Source organism: Pseudoliparis swirei, chromosome 9, assembly GCF_029220125.1.
Source record: "Pseudoliparis swirei isolate HS2019 ecotype Mariana Trench chromosome 9, NWPU_hadal_v1, whole genome shotgun sequence".
Lineage (NCBI taxonomy): Eukaryota > Metazoa > Chordata > Actinopteri > Perciformes > Liparidae > Pseudoliparis > Pseudoliparis swirei.
The window spans coordinates 20,087,430-20,104,888 of record NC_079396.1 but is presented as its reverse complement, the minus strand read 5'-3'; the positions used below and the strand labels follow the sequence as shown (position 1 = coordinate 20,104,888).

Sequence of the window (17,459 nt, the reverse complement as noted above, 5' to 3'; positions counted from 1 at the left end):
TCGAGCAACGTTACGGACGTCAACGTTTTATTCGACCTAATAAAAATAGATATAGTTAGGTGCTTTGTCAAATTGTTAACTGACTAATTAGCGTGAGTTAATATTGAGTGGATGGGTGATGGGTGTTCGTGGTTCGGTGGTGTTACAGATAAACTGGGTTTCTTTTACTCAGTTGGCCTTTGTGAGCAGACATTTTTTTTCCCGACCAACTGAATCTCGGCAAGATGTGTCTTTTCTGCGCAATACGTTCACTGTGCTAACAATTGAGCTGCGCTGACGTCGAGGGCTATCGGTTCCGTAATCTCGGGGCAGTTTTATCGCCACATTACTGGTGCAGGCGGCGGACGGGACAGCCTCCCGCACAGCTCGTCCAATGGCTCTTCTCGGCTCATGCGGACGTCACAAGTGCCGAACTGCCCACCGTAAAATGTGCTCCAGGGGGGAAGCTAGTAGTAAGGAGACACATCTATTTCAATAAGGGAACCAGCGAGGTAAGATACCCCGATCTCACTAATTTATATATGCACAGCCAGCCGATTATATTCTCCTGAAACGTTCTCCAATAGAGACGGTTTGCAGATGAATATGCCCATGGCCCTGATACAGATTTTATTGTCCCCGGTTTGTTGCAAATCCAACCTTCTGCAGGCTCTCCACACAAAGACCGACTGATAAAAACACGGCGACAGCATATTGGATCGAGAGCCGGGGTGTTTTTAACTTCCTAATACATAATCCAATTGTCTTCAATTAGTTTAATCGTGCCGGTTGCTGTAATAACGTGCGTATGCGCGGACACTCAGTTGTTACTACTTTCTCGTATCACTTTCAGCTACTTGCTTTAAACGCAACGTTTCAACGTTAAACTAGTTCCCTGCCCCGATGTGAAACCAGGCAGCAGCATCTGCACCGCGCATGTAATGTGAACACTGACTGTAGAAATAAACATGCCGGTCGACTTGATTGTAACTTTTGGTGCGTTGTGGTTGTTTTTTTCCCACCCCTGCAACTAAAGTAGCAGGTTCTCTCGTGTTAAAGCTGGAGCTTCCTTGTCAGTGTAAGTTATACACTGGGGGGACGTTCGCGGCAACTAAAAAAAATGGACCACGCGAGATTTCGTTTACGAGGTCCATACATTGAGGAGGAAGGGGAGGAGAAACAGCAGCAGCAGCGTGGCTCAAGTGTCCTGGAGCACCATGCTGCAGATCAGTTCGATGAAAACGTCAGATTCAACCCAGACACCCAAATGTTAAGATGATTTGATAGAAAGCACCCAGTTTGTGTCCTTCACAATTACACAATAAGGGGGTAGAACCACCCACTGACCCAGTCTCACCACTAAGCCCCACCCCTGGAAGTCTGAGTAAACAGCAGCTTTGGTATTTCTGACAGACATGTTTTTCTGTTGAATAACAATATGAACATTATATGTTGAATATTGGGAAGAGTATCCATCACTGAAAAACTCAGAGCATTTCATTCAGTATTCTGTGAATGATATAGTTGCACAATGATGGCGGTGAATGGTCACGGAACACTTTAACAAATAGTTGTATTGCAAGTAAATATATTATTACAACTAACATTATTGGCAAAAAGATTATCCAATTCATGATGTAAATAAGGTATTTTTCTCTCTGTGCCACTTAGTGCATCCCCATTCTTGGCATTTAGACTAAACATAAATGCAATACAAAATAACATGTTATTGTTCTTTCTTATTGCACTCTTTGTGTTGCGCACAGCAATTACACTTGGGATAAATACAGTTTTATCTCGTTTTATTTTAACTCACAAAAGATTAACACATAGTTTTACACTCTGCTATGGTTTGGATGGCAAAGGGACTGACGGCCCCACATGATGAAGGTCTTATAACCTTCTGGTAGTGTTCTAAAAAGAGTTGGGGGAAGTGAATAGAGTTAATGGTGATTTATGCAGGGTAATAATTTACTGTCTTACAATGGAATCATATTTTATATTGTGATACACAAATAAAAAATGTAAAATGATAACAAGTATATGCCAATGCAGGTTTTACATGAAATTAAAATATGCTCAGTACTTTTCATTTGTCACGTATTTCATTCACACAAAGGTATCCAAAACCATGTGTTTTTTCATATGAATCATACTTTTTTTTAATTATACCAAAAAACATGCTATATTTGAGATATGAAATTGTCTAAATCGTGAGAGAATATTGTAGCTATATTGCCTTGTTTAAGATAAAACCAAACATGGAGACCTTAACAGACACCGTCAACAGCAATATTCAGAATCAAATCGCCAACGCTGCAATTAGTGGACCACCAGCTACACCTCCTAAGCCAGAGCTTCCCAACAGTAAATGTATGTTGTGATTTTCCTTTTTCAGAGAGCAGCAAAATGGCAAGTGCAGTGGTTGTGTCTCCAGACCCCTCCCAGGATAAAAGCAGCCGCTTTCATTTGTTGACCTGGATCAACACCCTGCTGAAGACAAACTTCAAAGATGTGCGGGAGATTGGTTCAGGTGAATCATTAGTATGGGCTGATATACAATACAAAACAACCGTACTGCAGTCCTTCTGTTACTTGTGTCTGAATCTTTTTGGTTTGGAGTTGAATGGTCACGGTTGCTCACAGCTCGGCGTAATATCCTCACTACTATTGGAAAAATAGTATTAAAAAGTATTAATTTGCAGAGACAGCCCTTTCTGAGCTGTCTTCATGTGTGTTGTGTGTATGATCCCACAGGTGCATGTTACTGTCAGATTATGGACTGGGTTATTCCTGGCTCAGTTGACATTACCAAGGTGAAGTTTGACGCACAAGGTGAGGATGACTGTAAGCACAACTTCAGTCTCCTGCACGACGCCTTGAGCAAGAGCGGTATCACAAAGGTATGCACTTTTTCTCCAGTAGAGTAGCATTACAACTGGTAGGTGCTGGGAGGCCCATTTGTTTACATTTGACAGAGCCACATTTTCCTACTGTGTAGAGTCGTTATGCTGAGCTTGGTTAGACACATGCTCTCTCTAGTGTTATTTTAAGTGTATAGATGCAAGAGTGGAATGAACTAATCATCTTTACCTCAGCAAGAAGACGTGTGTTTTCCAAAAGGTTAAAGTATATTCTTGGTAATCAATATGGAAGTTAGATTAATTTCAAAACGTTGCCATGTCTTCTTTGTCTTGGTTTAGGCTCTTCCAGTGGAGGAGCTCATAAAAGGGAATTCCAAAAGGAACTTTGAGCTCCTGAAGTGGTTCAAAGCTCTCTTCAGGGAAAATGTGAAAAGTAAGGGATACGACGCAGTGAAAGCTCGGGGCGGCCAGGACATCAGCTCTATTGTGGGGCCTCACAAATTACAGAGCGGTAACGTAACATCTTTTTCACTGTCATAATAATAAATAATAAAGGGCGTTTCGTTCATCAGATTTACAGTAATTGTGCCGTAATAATTTTGTTCTCCTACCTTCTCAGACAAATCTAAATTAGATTCAGAAACGGAGGACGTGGGCACCGTCAAGAGCGTTTTCCCGTACACCGGAAAGTGGAAGACTAGCTCTGTCTGGGCTGACCCGAGTGCTCTCGGAGAGGAATACACCTTCTGCCGCTTCTGCAACAGAAACCTCAAGACATTTAGGAAAGGCCTCATTGAACTCAAGCGACACGCGAGCACGATCAAACACATGAAAAGGGCTCGAGTGCACGACGATGTTGTCCCGAAAAGCGCTCGCTCTGAACCGCTGCCCTGTAGCGACGCAGCCATCCGGTTTATTCACAAGCACTGCTACACTGGCCCCGCTGAAGGTGAACACGACTCTCGGGATTTTGCAGGAAGTAAACTGGGATTGCAGTATCCCGGCGACATCACATCTGTTTGCCAACACACTCCGTACTGTGTCTACATTTATGGAGGCTGTTCGCTGGGAAAAGACGACACTGTCTCTGTGGTCCTCGTTGGGTTTTTTGATGTCAAAACCTCCAGGCACTGCATCCAATTTCTGGATGCTATTCAGTCAGAGGAGGGCGCAGAAGATCAAGCGGCAGCGGCAGCGGTGGTGGAGACCTTGAAGAAATTTGCGTTACAAACAGATAATCTTGCCGCTGTTTATTGTGATGGTAATGGTGCGGCCTCAGAGCAGATCTGCTCGCAGCTCAGGAAACTTAACCCGAACATCGTAGCCTTAGGAGGGATATATGCCATCGCTGATGCTGCCTGCCATGCTGGGATTAAGACGCTCTCAATTCAGGCTCAGGAGTTGATTGTAGACATCCATGCTCACTACTCCTCCTGCGCGACCAAGAATGACAACCTCAACGCTCTTTTTGGCTCAGAAACCAGTGCAGATAGTCCATCATTTCATCTCTTCACCAGCTGCCTTAAATTCTGCCTGTTGGTCACAAAAATCTTGGAGCTATGGACAGATCTCATCGTTTACTTCAAGTCTTGCGACAAGAGCGATCAGGAAGCCAATTTAATCTGCTCACAGCTGCAGGATCCCAAAGTCAGGGGGACATTTATGTTCCTGGAGCAGGCCTTGAAGCCTCTGCAGAGTTTCCAAAGGCATTTGCAGACCCAGGAGGGAGCTGCCCGAGGTGATATGCCGCTAATCCTAGAAGAGGGAAGTCGCCTGCTGTCCACCTACATCTCCTTCTTCCTTCAACCTAAAGCTGCTGCTCACTACCTCAAAGAACGCGATGCCCAAATCCTCAAGAAGAATAAATACCACCTGTCGAGCCCCGAGCTCAGTCTGGGTGGGAAAACTCTGGAAGACTTCCGTCATGAGTCTGCGGCTACAGATGCACTGCCACTGTCAAAAGAGGAGTTGTTGTCTTTCTACATCGCACTGACAGGTTGCATTGCAAAGAAGCTGCCGCTAAGTGATGAGTTGCTACGTAGCATAGGTCAGCTGCTGAACCCCCAGAGCACAGAGAAGGTGACTGGGAAAGTGGTCGAGGAGCTTGGGACCAGGCTGGGAATCTGCACCTCCCCCGAGGAGGTCAAACGACTCACAAGCGAATTCCTCGAGTATCAGCAAGCTGAGGAGGGAGCAAAAGACAATGAGGAGGGAGCAAAAGACAACTCAGAAGGGATTTCACTGGAGAAACACTGGGCTCGCGTACTGAAGGACCTCAATCCGCCATCAATCTTCAGAAAGCTTGTCCTGACCCTGTTGTCTCTTCCCTGCCCCCCCCTAGAGGCTCAGCAGGTTTTTACTCAGGTGTGTAAATTGGGGAGCTGTATCCACTTCTTTAGTCTGTGTTTAGTTTTCACATCTTTATTATAACTAATTCTGTGCTCTCGCTGCATTTGCTGCCGCAGGCCCTGGAGAATAAAGATGCTGCAGTGTTGTCTGGGAATGAGTCAGAGAGCGATTGTGACCTCGTGTCTGACAGCGTTCTCTCTCACCACACCAGCACCAAAGCCTCTCCAGCTCACACTGAAGGTAAGATGACAACTATTCCATCAGGTGAAGGGAAATGTGCATCTAACTTGATTCAAATTCTATAAATAATCAACTTATCATGGAATGATGACAATGATTTTGCATGCTAACATGTCAATGCAGTCGATCCCACATGTCGTTAACATTTCGATCTGATTCTCTAGACCTGAACGGCCTTAATGCGTCAGTGAAGCATTGTGAAGTCCGCCTCACAAAGATACATCGTAAGTAAAGGAAAACCCACCGTAGCATTGTGACAAGTCTTTTTATTTTTTTTGTCTTTTGTAATGGAGGTATCAGGTTCAGGATTCTGTAATCCTTCAGATTTCCAGTATTATTAACATGTCAGAATGCAGATGGACATTTTGGAATGAACTCAACACAAAAAACACTCTAAAATACTTTCTATTTCCCTCCGTAGAAAAAGCCTCTACAACTGTAAAGAATGGCGCCAAGTGGAACGAGGTAACACATTTTTAGAAGAGAACAGGGTTATACAAGCTGGATCTGTAATGAAAAACAGGGACAACACAGAAACATGTATTTTTGCTGCATCATACCTGGCATTTTTCCCCTCTTATACTAACCATCCATTTGCTCTTTACTGACCTCCTTATGGACCTCCATCTATGAAAGTGTGTGTGTGTGTTTTAGTGTACAATTGCATGAGCATGATATTTGAATGTGTAATTAGAGTGTGTTGTCTCTCAGATGGATGTTAGGGGAGGTTATGGCCGGGAGAACATCTTGCGCCAGAAGCCACAGGCCCGTACAGTGTTTCAGGCTGGTGATAGCACCCGGTCCATCCCCGAAGGTGTTGATAAGGACAGCAAAAAGGGTCTGGAGTCCCGAGAGGAGGTGGTAGGTGTACTCAAGTATACTACCAGAATACCACTGGGCCATGACTGGCCTCTCTGCCGGCTGAAATGCCATTAGAACAAAAGAAAGACATTAGCATCTGATTTCATGATTACAACAGGGAACCTTAAAATACACATAGATGCATTCATTGTTACATGTTATATTACAATTAACATCAAATCACACACATCCCACACCTGTTCTGTGCGATGACAGACATCACAGACACTGGAGGTTTTCTCCTCGTCTGTTATTGGATTTGACCCGTTTACTCACTATATGTCAGTATATGATGCTGCTGTGAACAAAGCAAATGTTCATATATTAACATTGATGCAGAGCTACCTTGCTTCTTTCCTCCATGTCACCTAAAATGAAATATCAAAAACAATGATGTCATTATGTGGTGGTGCATTTTGAACTTCTGACCATTAACTGCAGCAGTCATGTTGCGGGATGGCCGGTCGACCTGCTATCCTTCAGGAGGTCGTAGCTGCCTCAGTTTTGAAGCAAGTGCAGATACCGGTATCATATGAAACTAGACCACATGATGAATCCAACCCTCACCCACCCCAACGCTCCAAAGTTAGGCAAACATTTGGTGAAGGACAACTGGCAAGGCAATTTTCGAAGGGGTCCGTAGACCTCACCTCCTGAATATCCGAGGAGCCTGCCTTCCAATTGGCAAAAACCGCAAACCCAAAATGCCAAACGTTTTTTATACCAAATCACAACATTAATGTTTCTATGGTGTTCCTCAAGGCCTTGGTGTCGTAATGTGGTATTTTGGTGGTATTTTTGATATTTGTATGAACTCTTGAGTGGTAACAAAATGTCTACATTTCATGAATCTGCAATTGTAAGTAATGGTATCGCCATCACAATCACCACGATTTATAAGACTTAATGCATTGGATGGCCATCATATACTTCTGTTCCACGACCTTTTTACACTTCCTGGTTTATGATAACGTGACACACACTCCTAAGCGACATCTCAAATTCAACTTCAAGTTCCCAGCTTTCAGGTGACGTATACCACATCGATGTGGCAGATACTGTTGACCTGCTATCTCCCCCTAAATATGCCCCGGCACCCCCTAAAAAGACAAAAAAGCGTCCAGGTGGGCCTCTTTGGGTAAAATATTTGACTCTGTTTTAAATGTGTTTGATTCTCAGCCAGAAGAGGCATCCCCCTTCAATAAACCCACACAGAAAGGACGACGGACACAGGCCTACCAGGTAATAAAACAGTTACAAGAGAAAGCCCACAATGCAGTTGTCCTCACCCTGCCGAAAATATCTGTTAGGTTATTGCATTGTAATTCTAAATAATCTGTTGTTTTTTTTACATCTGCAGGATGGCAAAGGGTTCCCAACAGGGGAGCTGGTGTGGGGGAAAGTGAAAGGCTTTTCTTGGTGGCCTGGAATGGTGATGGCGTGGAAAACCAAGTCAGCTCCCCATGGGATGCGCAGGGTGGAGTGGTTCGGAGACGGGATGTTCTCAGAGGTAAGCGGAGCAGTAAATGTGCTCGAGCTGCGGCAACACTTCACATGTGTTGAATCGACTTTAACATCCACATCTGGTTCTGTTCCAGATCTATACGGAGAGTCTGTTGACATTTAGGACCTTCACTAAGTGCTTCTGCAAAAATTCCTATGCCAGCTTGCCCGTCTACAAGGAAGCCATCTTCCAGATCCTTGAGGTAAGACACCAAAATGTGTCTTAAACGATTTCTGCCACATCTTGTGTTTTAAAACAGATTGAAGTCTGATATATTTGCTGTGCTCATCCTCCTGTAACCTGTTAGTATGTTACACAATGTTGCATCACATCAACATTGGTTCAAACTCAGGAAACTACGACTAATTGACCTGTGATTGGGCCTGTAGTGTTGTGCGTATCTACTCTACTTTTGGTCAACTAGTGGCAGACAGGGTGAAGTCAGTTCTCATGTCATTCATATCATAGAGTGGTCACATTTCAAATTGTGTCTTTGTTATTGTGGTAAAACAATTACCAAATCCACTCACAAAGTCTCCTGTCTTTAGTGGGTTTAATCAGTTTAAAAAAGAGGAGTTTAGTATAATGGATAACAGATGTATGAGTTATTTTTATTTACTATTTGAAACTTTACAACATATTCAATACCATTCCACTTATTTCATCTGTTTCCATCTATTTAAAAAAACATGTATATTCATGACTTCTTATCAAACTATAACTATTATGTTATTATGCAGCTTTATCAAACAAGTGACAACTAACAGAGATGTCTATGGCAGCTATTTATTTAATTACTTTAAATGTGATGCAATCAGAAGGTTTACTGGTTAGGACCAAACGGAAAACTTCTTAAAACAGCTTGTGGGAATAGATTATTAAAAACATAATCTGATTTCAAACAGCTGAGTGGCCATTTTGCTCTCTCAATAGTAACAATGTCTCATTTTGCAAACACTTAAGATGTTACGTGCAACTTGTTGAGTGTGCTAACTCAGGAATTTTTGTACTTGTCAGTTGGCAGGTGAGCGATGTGCGAAGTCTTTTGCTGAAGCGGAAGCGAACAAAGAAGAAGAGCTGAAGCTGATGCTGGACTGGGCTTCTGGAGGATTTCTGCCTTCCGGACCTGAAGGATTTGGACCTCCTGGTATGTGTACAGTTATAAACATTCACTTATTTATGAATGACTGGATTTACAGAAAGCCTCAGAGACTACACTGGTTCAGACAGTGTTGCTTTATGTATTATTGTTTCAGAAATAAGCCGCAAATTAGTCGTCATGTTTGGTCTCCTAAAGTCAGTTTGTAGACGTCTCTCGGTTTTTCTTCACAGTTCCACTTCGAATACTTTTTCCCGCCCTTTTAAAACAACTGTTTCTTTCATGACATTTTGATTGACTCTTGGTTGCATCGTGTGTTTGTTTTCAAGACGCTGCTGTACATCAAGATTCTTCTGACTCTACAATGTCTGACAACCCGCCTCCAGCAAAAAGGAAATATATTTTTAAAAATAAGGTGGCCGCACCCGTCATCATCTACAACAGAGGTACGTGTTATTTTGATCCGCAAAACATGACGACAAAGACTTGTGAAAGAAAAATCACCTACTAGATTCAGTCATGGCGTTTATGTTGCGTCCTCGTTACATTTTCCGTATTTGTGATTTGTTTTTAAACATTTTATTTTACAGAATTGATAAGAGAAAAGGTCAAAGAAAAAGGAAAGCATATCGAAGGTACGCTTTGTCTCAGCGAATTTAAGCAGTATGTGATTGTCTTTGATATAAATATACTTCATTTTTTAAATGTTTTTCCAGATTTTTGTTTGGCTTGTGGATCAACTCAGATTGAAGTGCGCCACCCGTTGTTTGAAGGTGGTCTTTGTCTGAAATGCAAGGTAATCTTATAATCCAACAATCTAGCTCTACTTGTCTTGCGTCTACTTCATCTGATCCATTCCAGCCCAGGTAGTGAAGGTCTCCGCATCTGAAACACGATTAACGTCCCAAATGCTGAACAACCGCCATGTCCCCGTTTGCAGGTGAACTTCTCAGAGACGCTGTATCGCTACGATGAAGACGGCTACCAGTCGTATTGCACCGTGTGCTGCGCCGGCTCAGAGGTCATTCTGTGTGGCAACCCCAGCTGCTGCAGGTAAACGCGGTGCAGGTGTTATAGTGGTGACCACTGTCCATCCCTGTAACCGTATATAGGTTGGATTAAATATTGTCATGACGTTTGGTCACTCTTTGTTGCCTCCATTCAGACGCTCATGCCGTCTGCCCCATTTATTTTGTAGATATATAATATTCACATTGACGTTTATGGGTCTTCTCTGTCTGTCCCAGATGTTTCTGTAAGGACTGCGTGGAAATCCTGGTGGGCCCGGGAACCTTTGACACGCTGAGAGATGTGGATCCGTGGAGCTGCTACATGTGCAAGCCGTCACAGTGCGACGGAAACCTCAAACTCAGACCCGACTGGAGCGTCAAGGTTCAGGACTTCTTTGCCAACAACAGCGCCATGGCGTTCGTACGTACCACACGCTATTCTCTCAGAGCACATTTCAAGTTCAAATGTTGGCTTGTTTGACGGTGGAGGACAGACAATGTCCGCAAAGTAATATTAATTCAAGAACCAAACAAAAACATGTGTTCTTCACTGAAGCTGTTGGTTCTGTTCCACAGCTATTCTACTCTCTACGTCACAAAGTCGTGTTGAGTTGTGTATTTGAGTGAAACATACTTGTAATCTTTCAGGGAATTTTGCTGTTTTGAATTCTGGGTTTTTATCCGGTCAATGTTCTGTTGCCCGTTTACGTTTGCGTCCCTGATTTTCATTATCAATTAATCTGCTGATTATTTTCAAAATGAATTGCTTTGGTTCATAAAACACTGTAAACCGTAACTTATAAGAATCACAGGTTCTGAGGGTGAAACAGCCTAAAAAGAGAATATTAGATGTGTCTGTTTAATAAATGAGTAACAATTACTCGATTATCAAAATAAATGCCACTACATGTTGTCCCCTTCAATTATTGATTAATAATTTCGACATAAAATCTAATGGCATTTATTTTGGTTTGTAGGTTTTGTCCTTGTCCAGAGTTCTCATATTTCTCATGACAAATCTTCCTTTCTTAACACTTTTACACAGACACAATAATAAATGTCCATCTGATTTAACACGTGTTAGGTACATTACAACTGTCTCTTGCTGAATGCTATAATTTATCTAATTGCTGCAGTGCAACTGAAAGTAGTTTTCTTTCTCACAGGAGCCTCACAGAGTATACCCCTCCATCCCTGCTGACCAGCGTCGACCAATCAGGGTGCTCTCGCTTTTTGACGGCCTTGCAACGGGTTAGTTATCATGTCATATGTCACTCTTGTTTTTCAGACAAACTCCTCGAGTCTCTGTGATGTTTTTGAGTGTTTGGAAGCTTCAGTCAGACAGTTACCTGAATAATAAGTACAATTCTAATAGGAGAACGACTATGGCGTTTATTGAATAAACGGCGTGTATTCTTCCTGATGATTAACTCCTATACTGTTGCATCACGACAGGCTACCTGGTGCTCAAAGACCTAGGCTTCAAGATTGAGCGCTACATTGCTTCAGAGATTTGTGACGATTCAATCGCTGTGGGGATGATCAAGCACGAGGGAAAGATCGAATACGTCAACGACGTTCGTACCATCACGAGGAAACACGTGAGTACGAGCCGGAGTCACGGCCGAGGCGAAAGACAACACGCGAAGAGGAACTGGAGTTGAACCCTGTGGTTATTTGTTGCAGGTGGCTGAATGGGGTCCGTTTGATCTTCTGATTGGAGGCAGCCCGTGTAACGACCTGTCCTGTGTCAACCCTCTTCGAAAAGGGTTATTTGGTAAGCAGCTTTCAAACTTCTGTGAAAGGCATTTCTTTAGCTACTGTAGTTACTGATGAAATCCTGGGACGAGTACAGTTTCAGCTTCCTCTACACACATTCACTGTTCTTCTGTCTCTCTGTGTTTGTCCTGCAGAGGGCACTGGAAGGCTCTTCTTCGAGTTCTACCGTCTTTTGACCATGTTGAAGCCGAAGGAGGGCGACAACCGTCCCTTCTTCTGGCTGTTCGAGAACGTCGTGTTCATGAGTGCCCACGATAAATCAGATATCTGCAGGTTCCTTGAGGTGATTATTTTTGATAACCGGTGAAAGTATCCTCTCAGCCCAATGGAAACAGACTTCCGTGAGTTTTATTGTTCATTATTTCCCTTTTCCCTTTTTTTCTAGTGTAATCCAATTTTGATCGATGCAGTAAAAGTTAGTCCTGCTCACAGAGCACGCTACTTTTGGGGAAACCTCCCTGGCATGAACAGGTACACAATAATACACATTCATATGCCCTTTCTTCAAGCACATTCTCACACTGTAAAACATAAATGTTTAGTTTACCTGTCTGCGTTTCTCTTTAGACCTCTCACTACGTCTATCGATGACAAGGTGGGCCTCCAGGATTGTTTGGAAGGCGGACGCAAGGCATTGGTAGAACATTTATTTTGCTGTGTGTAAAATAGATGATAAGCTGACTAAATGAGTTATGTGGTTGTTGAATAATATAACCAGGGTATCTGCAGGTCTTAAATTGCATTCTGTGGGCTATTAAAAAAGGTCTTCAAATGTCTCACATTTAAGTTGGTGAACCCTGTAGAAAACAACCTGATTCTGATACGTCGCCTCTTCCTGCAGTTTGAAAAAGTCCGAACCATCACAACAAAGTCTAACTCTATAAGACAGGGGAAGATGGGCCCACTTCCCGTCACCATGAACGGCAAAGAGGACTACCTGTGGTGCACCGAGATGGAACAGTAAGCCTTTTGGACTACATGTATTTATCGTAGGCCACCTCGGGGTTTGACATATTCGATGAGTTGATATTTTTGTCTTGTAACATTTTTAATCTGATCACCTCTTTTAGGATCTTTGGCTTCCCCAAACACTACACAGACGTGAACAACATGGGCCGCTCGCAGAGGCAGAGAGTCCTGGGTCGCTCCTGGAGCGTCCCTGTTATCCGTCACCTCTTCGCCCCGCTGAAGGATTACTTTGAATGTGAAGAGCGACTGTGAACAGAGCAGCAGCGGTAAACCTACTGCCTTATTATCCCCCGCCCCGCATCACTAGCGCGTTCAAACTCTCCAGGCTTTTTACATAATGTTAGGAATTTACTTTAGAATCTACTATTTTGATGTGTAGTGTTTACTCACGGGCTCCGTTAATCCTGTGAATTGTCAGTCATCCATGATCCACTATCAGCAGCAGGCACTGACTCTTTTGAGTTATTTTTTCTCTCCCAGGTTTCCTTTGATAAATGATGGTGCTGTGATCAAACAATAATTTTGCCCGGAACATTGGCCTGAATGACGAAGCGAGATCAGACGGTGACCCAGCTATCTTTAGTTCAGGGACTCAGCATCACAAAGCTGGTTCTTTTCTTTTTGGGGTAAATCACTATGGTAACCTGCCAACAGCTCCATAACTGACCAATCAGCTAGGGAAAATAACATGACTCCTACAGGATCCTGACATGAACCGCTGAATTTGCAACAATCAATAAAGTTGCAAGAGAGACATCTTATAGATCAGTAGAATCACTTTGCAAACCATGACAGTTGCCATTAATAATTATGATTAATCTCGGCTTTGGCAGCGCTTTACTTTAACTCATTTAAACTCAATAATCTATTCATAGTTGTTTGTCATCATTGGACAAAATGTCTTCATATTTGGACGTTGTTCCTAATATTTCTACAAAGAGAGCCGTTGAACTCGCTTCGTGGTTCAGGCTTTAGGTCTCTACCTCAACACCGAGCTACTGGTTAAACATCTGTAGTAACACTTTCTTATCTTGTTTTTAATTTAATAGGAAATATGTCGGTGTGATCTGTAATGTTTGTTTTATTGCATAATCTAACCAGGGATTTTGAGTCTGATCTTATCATGTTCATCATTAGCTCAGGAGAATTGTTTTGTTTTTAATAGACAATTTTTAAATTTGCTTTTTAACCCGTTTATATTGAAATTACATTCACCTCGCCTCAGTGCACCTGTGATTTTGCCCAAAATTACCTCATTTTGCATCGGTGCTAACGTTGTATCTTTTTTAAGATCTGCTATTTATACCAAAAATATGTTCTGCTTACTTCTTTGAGAGCAACCAATTTTGAGTATTAATATTTCTACTTGAGTGTCTTCAATAATACTGTAATAAGGACAAGACTGCAGAGGTCTGACTTAAATGAGACGTAGTAGACGTGTAACTTGCAGTAAAGGATCATAGTGATGATTTTAAACATTTCCTCCAAAAAAGGCCAAATATATTCAGAGGCCAACGCCCGCTGCTTTGTTTAAAGACCAACGTTTAAGACCTTTTATTATCCTTTCATGGAGAAAAGATCAAGACGTATCTTCCTCAGGTTATCTCAGTGTATACTGGAAGAACAAGATACTAATTACAAGTTATTTCAACGATATATACAGTAATAATTATCTTTTGGTAGCAATGTGAACAAAAAGCCCCAATGAAGAGGAAGAACTGTACAAATTTAATTTAACAAAATAAATAAGAAGTAAAATATTTATAAAATAAATGAATTATAATACAAAGAAAAAATACTGAAAAAGAAACAATCAAATAAAAATATTTTAAAAAGAGAAATTATGGGGGGAAAAAGATTAGAAACCAGCATAAAGTAACCAAAATGGCTTTAAACAAAGCAGCAAGCCTTGAACTTGGTGGAAACAGTTTGCCCTCCTGTGGATCCCGACTCCCTGCTTGGTGCTTCATCACCGTCTGCTCCGACTGGGGCTTCCTTCACCTTTCTCTTTGTCTTGTTAAACTCTTTATTCTGTAGTTTTTGACATTTCCATAAACTAAACCATTATTAAACTATTAGGACTAAATATCCTTCGGAATGATAATTATTCAATTTATTGTCATTTTTGGTCCTAATACAAAAACAAGACATTTGCCGTGTGATGTGCAGCCTTCTGATGTTTTATCAGCCAAAACATTTATCGATTATTCAAGAAATCAATCGGCAGATTAACCAGTAACGAATGTTTTCGGTATTTACCGCTATAATCACAGTAAGAACTTTGTAACGCGTTTTGTTAACTACAGAATCCACTGTGGTCCTTTCAATCTCAGTGAGACATGAACCATTCGTTGGCATAAATGTCATATCCCTACTTTGGATTTCTTATTATTGATCTTTCTACAGCTTTTAAATTCTCTTAAAACATTGACAGTGTTATTCAGGTGTTACGATTCGACGCTCCCCTGTGTGGTTTGTTGTTGTTGTTCAAATCGATCATGATATCCTGACTGAAAGTTATTATTTTGGTGCTGTTTTTCGGTATGAATCACTGTAAGTTTCCCTGTACTGCATCTGTTCATTGCATGTTGTGCAGTTACACACACACATGTATGACGGACAGACCGCCTGGGATGCGCTCGACACCGTCCCCTCACTGCTTGTTCGTTTTCGGACTGTTGATTCCTGATGGTGCTACGCTAACTGTGCTAACTGTGCATGTACAGTTGGGTTTTGTCGTTTTTGCATTTTATTGGCCGCAGATAACACAGATTTTTTTTTTCGTGTAAGTTGTTGTGTTGAATGTTTATTTGTTCCAATGAAATGTCAAAGTCATGTAGAGGAGTGCGATGTAAAGCCCTTTTTCTTGGTGAAAAGAAAATGGCCTTTGTGATATTATACTCAAGACATAATTGATAGTTGAAGACATTTCTCTTTTTTTCATTTTGACTTGTTTTTTTGCTTTGAGGTGACTAATTAGATACATAGATTTAGGATCAAGTGCCCTGCACCCTCTTTGTGAAAGAATTATAAATAGGAATCATTATATTCATGTAGATTAGTCCAACTTAATGAAGATAATTAGGAACTTAAATTCACCTGAATGTTGATGGAAATAAAATCTGAGCTGCATATTTTCTGCTTCTTTATTTCAAATGTTTTATACGACCATAGACTGTATAACAAGTTACGGCAAAAAGCTCCTTTACTTCACCACACTGGGTCAACATTGTGTTCCACACAGCTGCAGTGCATACTTCTGGGATGAAGTGGAAGAGAATCTGAGGCTCTATGTGGACCTCCTGTCACAATAACATCGGTCCCACCTCCAGGGCTTATATATATATTTTTTTTTACTATTTTATTGAGATAAACAACTGTACATTTGTAGCAGCTTGCATTGGTGGAAGAAATATTCATATTCTTTGCACTCTAGTTTTAGGATTTGGGAGTTCATGTTTAGTAATATTTTTGGACTGTCTTAGACCATAAGGGTAACATATGAATTTAGAAAAATGGGCATAGTTACTCTTTAATCTATAAGAATAACCTAATTTAGTAGTTCAAAAAAAGGTATCTGCTAATAACTAAGTAACAGTTTATGAATGTATGTAGTAAAAAAAAACCACTATTTGCTTTCGAGATGTTGAGTACAAGAGTGAAGTAGAAATAGCTCAACGAGTTACTTTAATGCAGTACTTGAGTAAATGTACTTTACATTCCGCTACTGGAAGCTTATCAAACTTTACGTCTCCACTATAATCCAAGTGACAAAGGAGGAGCACAATTGAAGATAAACTGAACAATGTGGGTTTCATTCTCACAGATAAGGATGCTCCTCATTTTGACTGCCAGTGTTTTAAACGTGTTCTGCTCATCCAATTATTTGTCAGCACTTGTTCCTGTTTTACTTTTCAAACCTCCGTCAATGATAACATGTCAAAGTTTGAATTTTTCATAGTCTTTATTAACATATATATATTCGTATTTGACAGTAAAAGGTCACTTTGAAACCGATGATATTTCCCAGGGTTTCAGTCTCCTTTCCATGTGAGAAGGAGTGGGACTCTGGTTCGTTGGCTTTATGTCAAGTTGTGTTGCTCCGGGCACTTCCTTTCCCTCCTGAACCAGTCGCATCACCTCCGCAAAGGACAGCTGCTTGACCTCTGTCTCTGCGGATGTTTCTGCCGTCTGGTTTTTACTGATCTCAGAGTCGGAAAGCGTCTGCTGTTCCAGCTGCTCGACAGCGCAGTCTGCTGGAGGCACACGAGGAGGAGCAGAGCTCCGCTGTTTGTAGCCCGTCCGGTCGATGGGCTCCACAAACCTGGAAATGACAGACGTGGCTTCATTTTCTGTGCTATTGTAACATTAATTTCATCATCAAGATCATGATGTAAAAACATGACATACAAATCAGTACAGTTGCTATTTTACTTATACATTATGAATTTCCATTTTCTGCCACTTTATACTTCCACTATAGCTCAAAGGCCACAATGGTACTGTTTTCATGTCTTTGAGAGTTACTTAACACATTCAGATTGAGATTACTAAATATAATCCAAAAATATATTATGAGATTACATCAATAATTGGAACATTCTTAATAGCGCCATCGGCTGACAGCAGAAAGAAGTTTGGTTTTAGTAATTTATACATTTAGATAATACCAGCGATTGAAATCCTCAAAATTCAAAATTTTATTTTAAATAACTCTGACAATAATTAAAAAGGAAAAGTAGTGGGGACCATGACATCTTTTTCATTAAATCACTTAATCATTATTTATTAGTTCAGCTATATTT

The 17,459-nt window shown here is 41.4% G+C and overlaps 1 protein-coding gene across 2 annotated transcripts; it reads left to right on the top strand.

The window, feature by feature from the left end:
• Nucleotides 1–464: 464 nt before the first annotated feature.
• On the top strand, nt 465–15,786 carry dnmt3ba (DNA (cytosine-5-)-methyltransferase 3 beta, duplicate a). Of its 2 annotated transcripts, XM_056423169.1 has the most exons (26): nt 465–491; nt 2,378–2,512; nt 2,737–2,882; nt 3,183–3,354; nt 3,463–5,207; nt 5,309–5,432; nt 5,597–5,656; nt 5,854–5,897; nt 6,144–6,293; nt 7,473–7,535; nt 7,654–7,803; nt 7,892–7,999; nt 8,815–8,944; nt 9,226–9,342; nt 9,487–9,531; nt 9,613–9,692; nt 9,837–9,949; nt 10,144–10,327; nt 11,073–11,157; nt 11,362–11,507; nt 11,593–11,683; nt 11,820–11,968; nt 12,071–12,156; nt 12,253–12,322; nt 12,527–12,645; nt 12,756–15,786. In XM_056423169.1, the coding sequence occupies exons 2-26, from the start codon at nt 2,389–2,391 to the stop codon at nt 12,904–12,906; spliced, it is 4,452 nt and encodes a 1,483-aa protein (XP_056279144.1). In that variant the 5' UTR covers nt 465–491; nt 2,378–2,388; the 3' UTR covers nt 12,907–15,786. The 2 variants fall into 2 exon arrangements, with proteins under 2 accessions (XP_056279144.1, XP_056279145.1); XM_056423170.1 differs by lacking the exon at nt 6,144–6,293.
• The last annotated feature ends 1,673 nt before the right edge of the window (nt 15,787–17,459 follow it).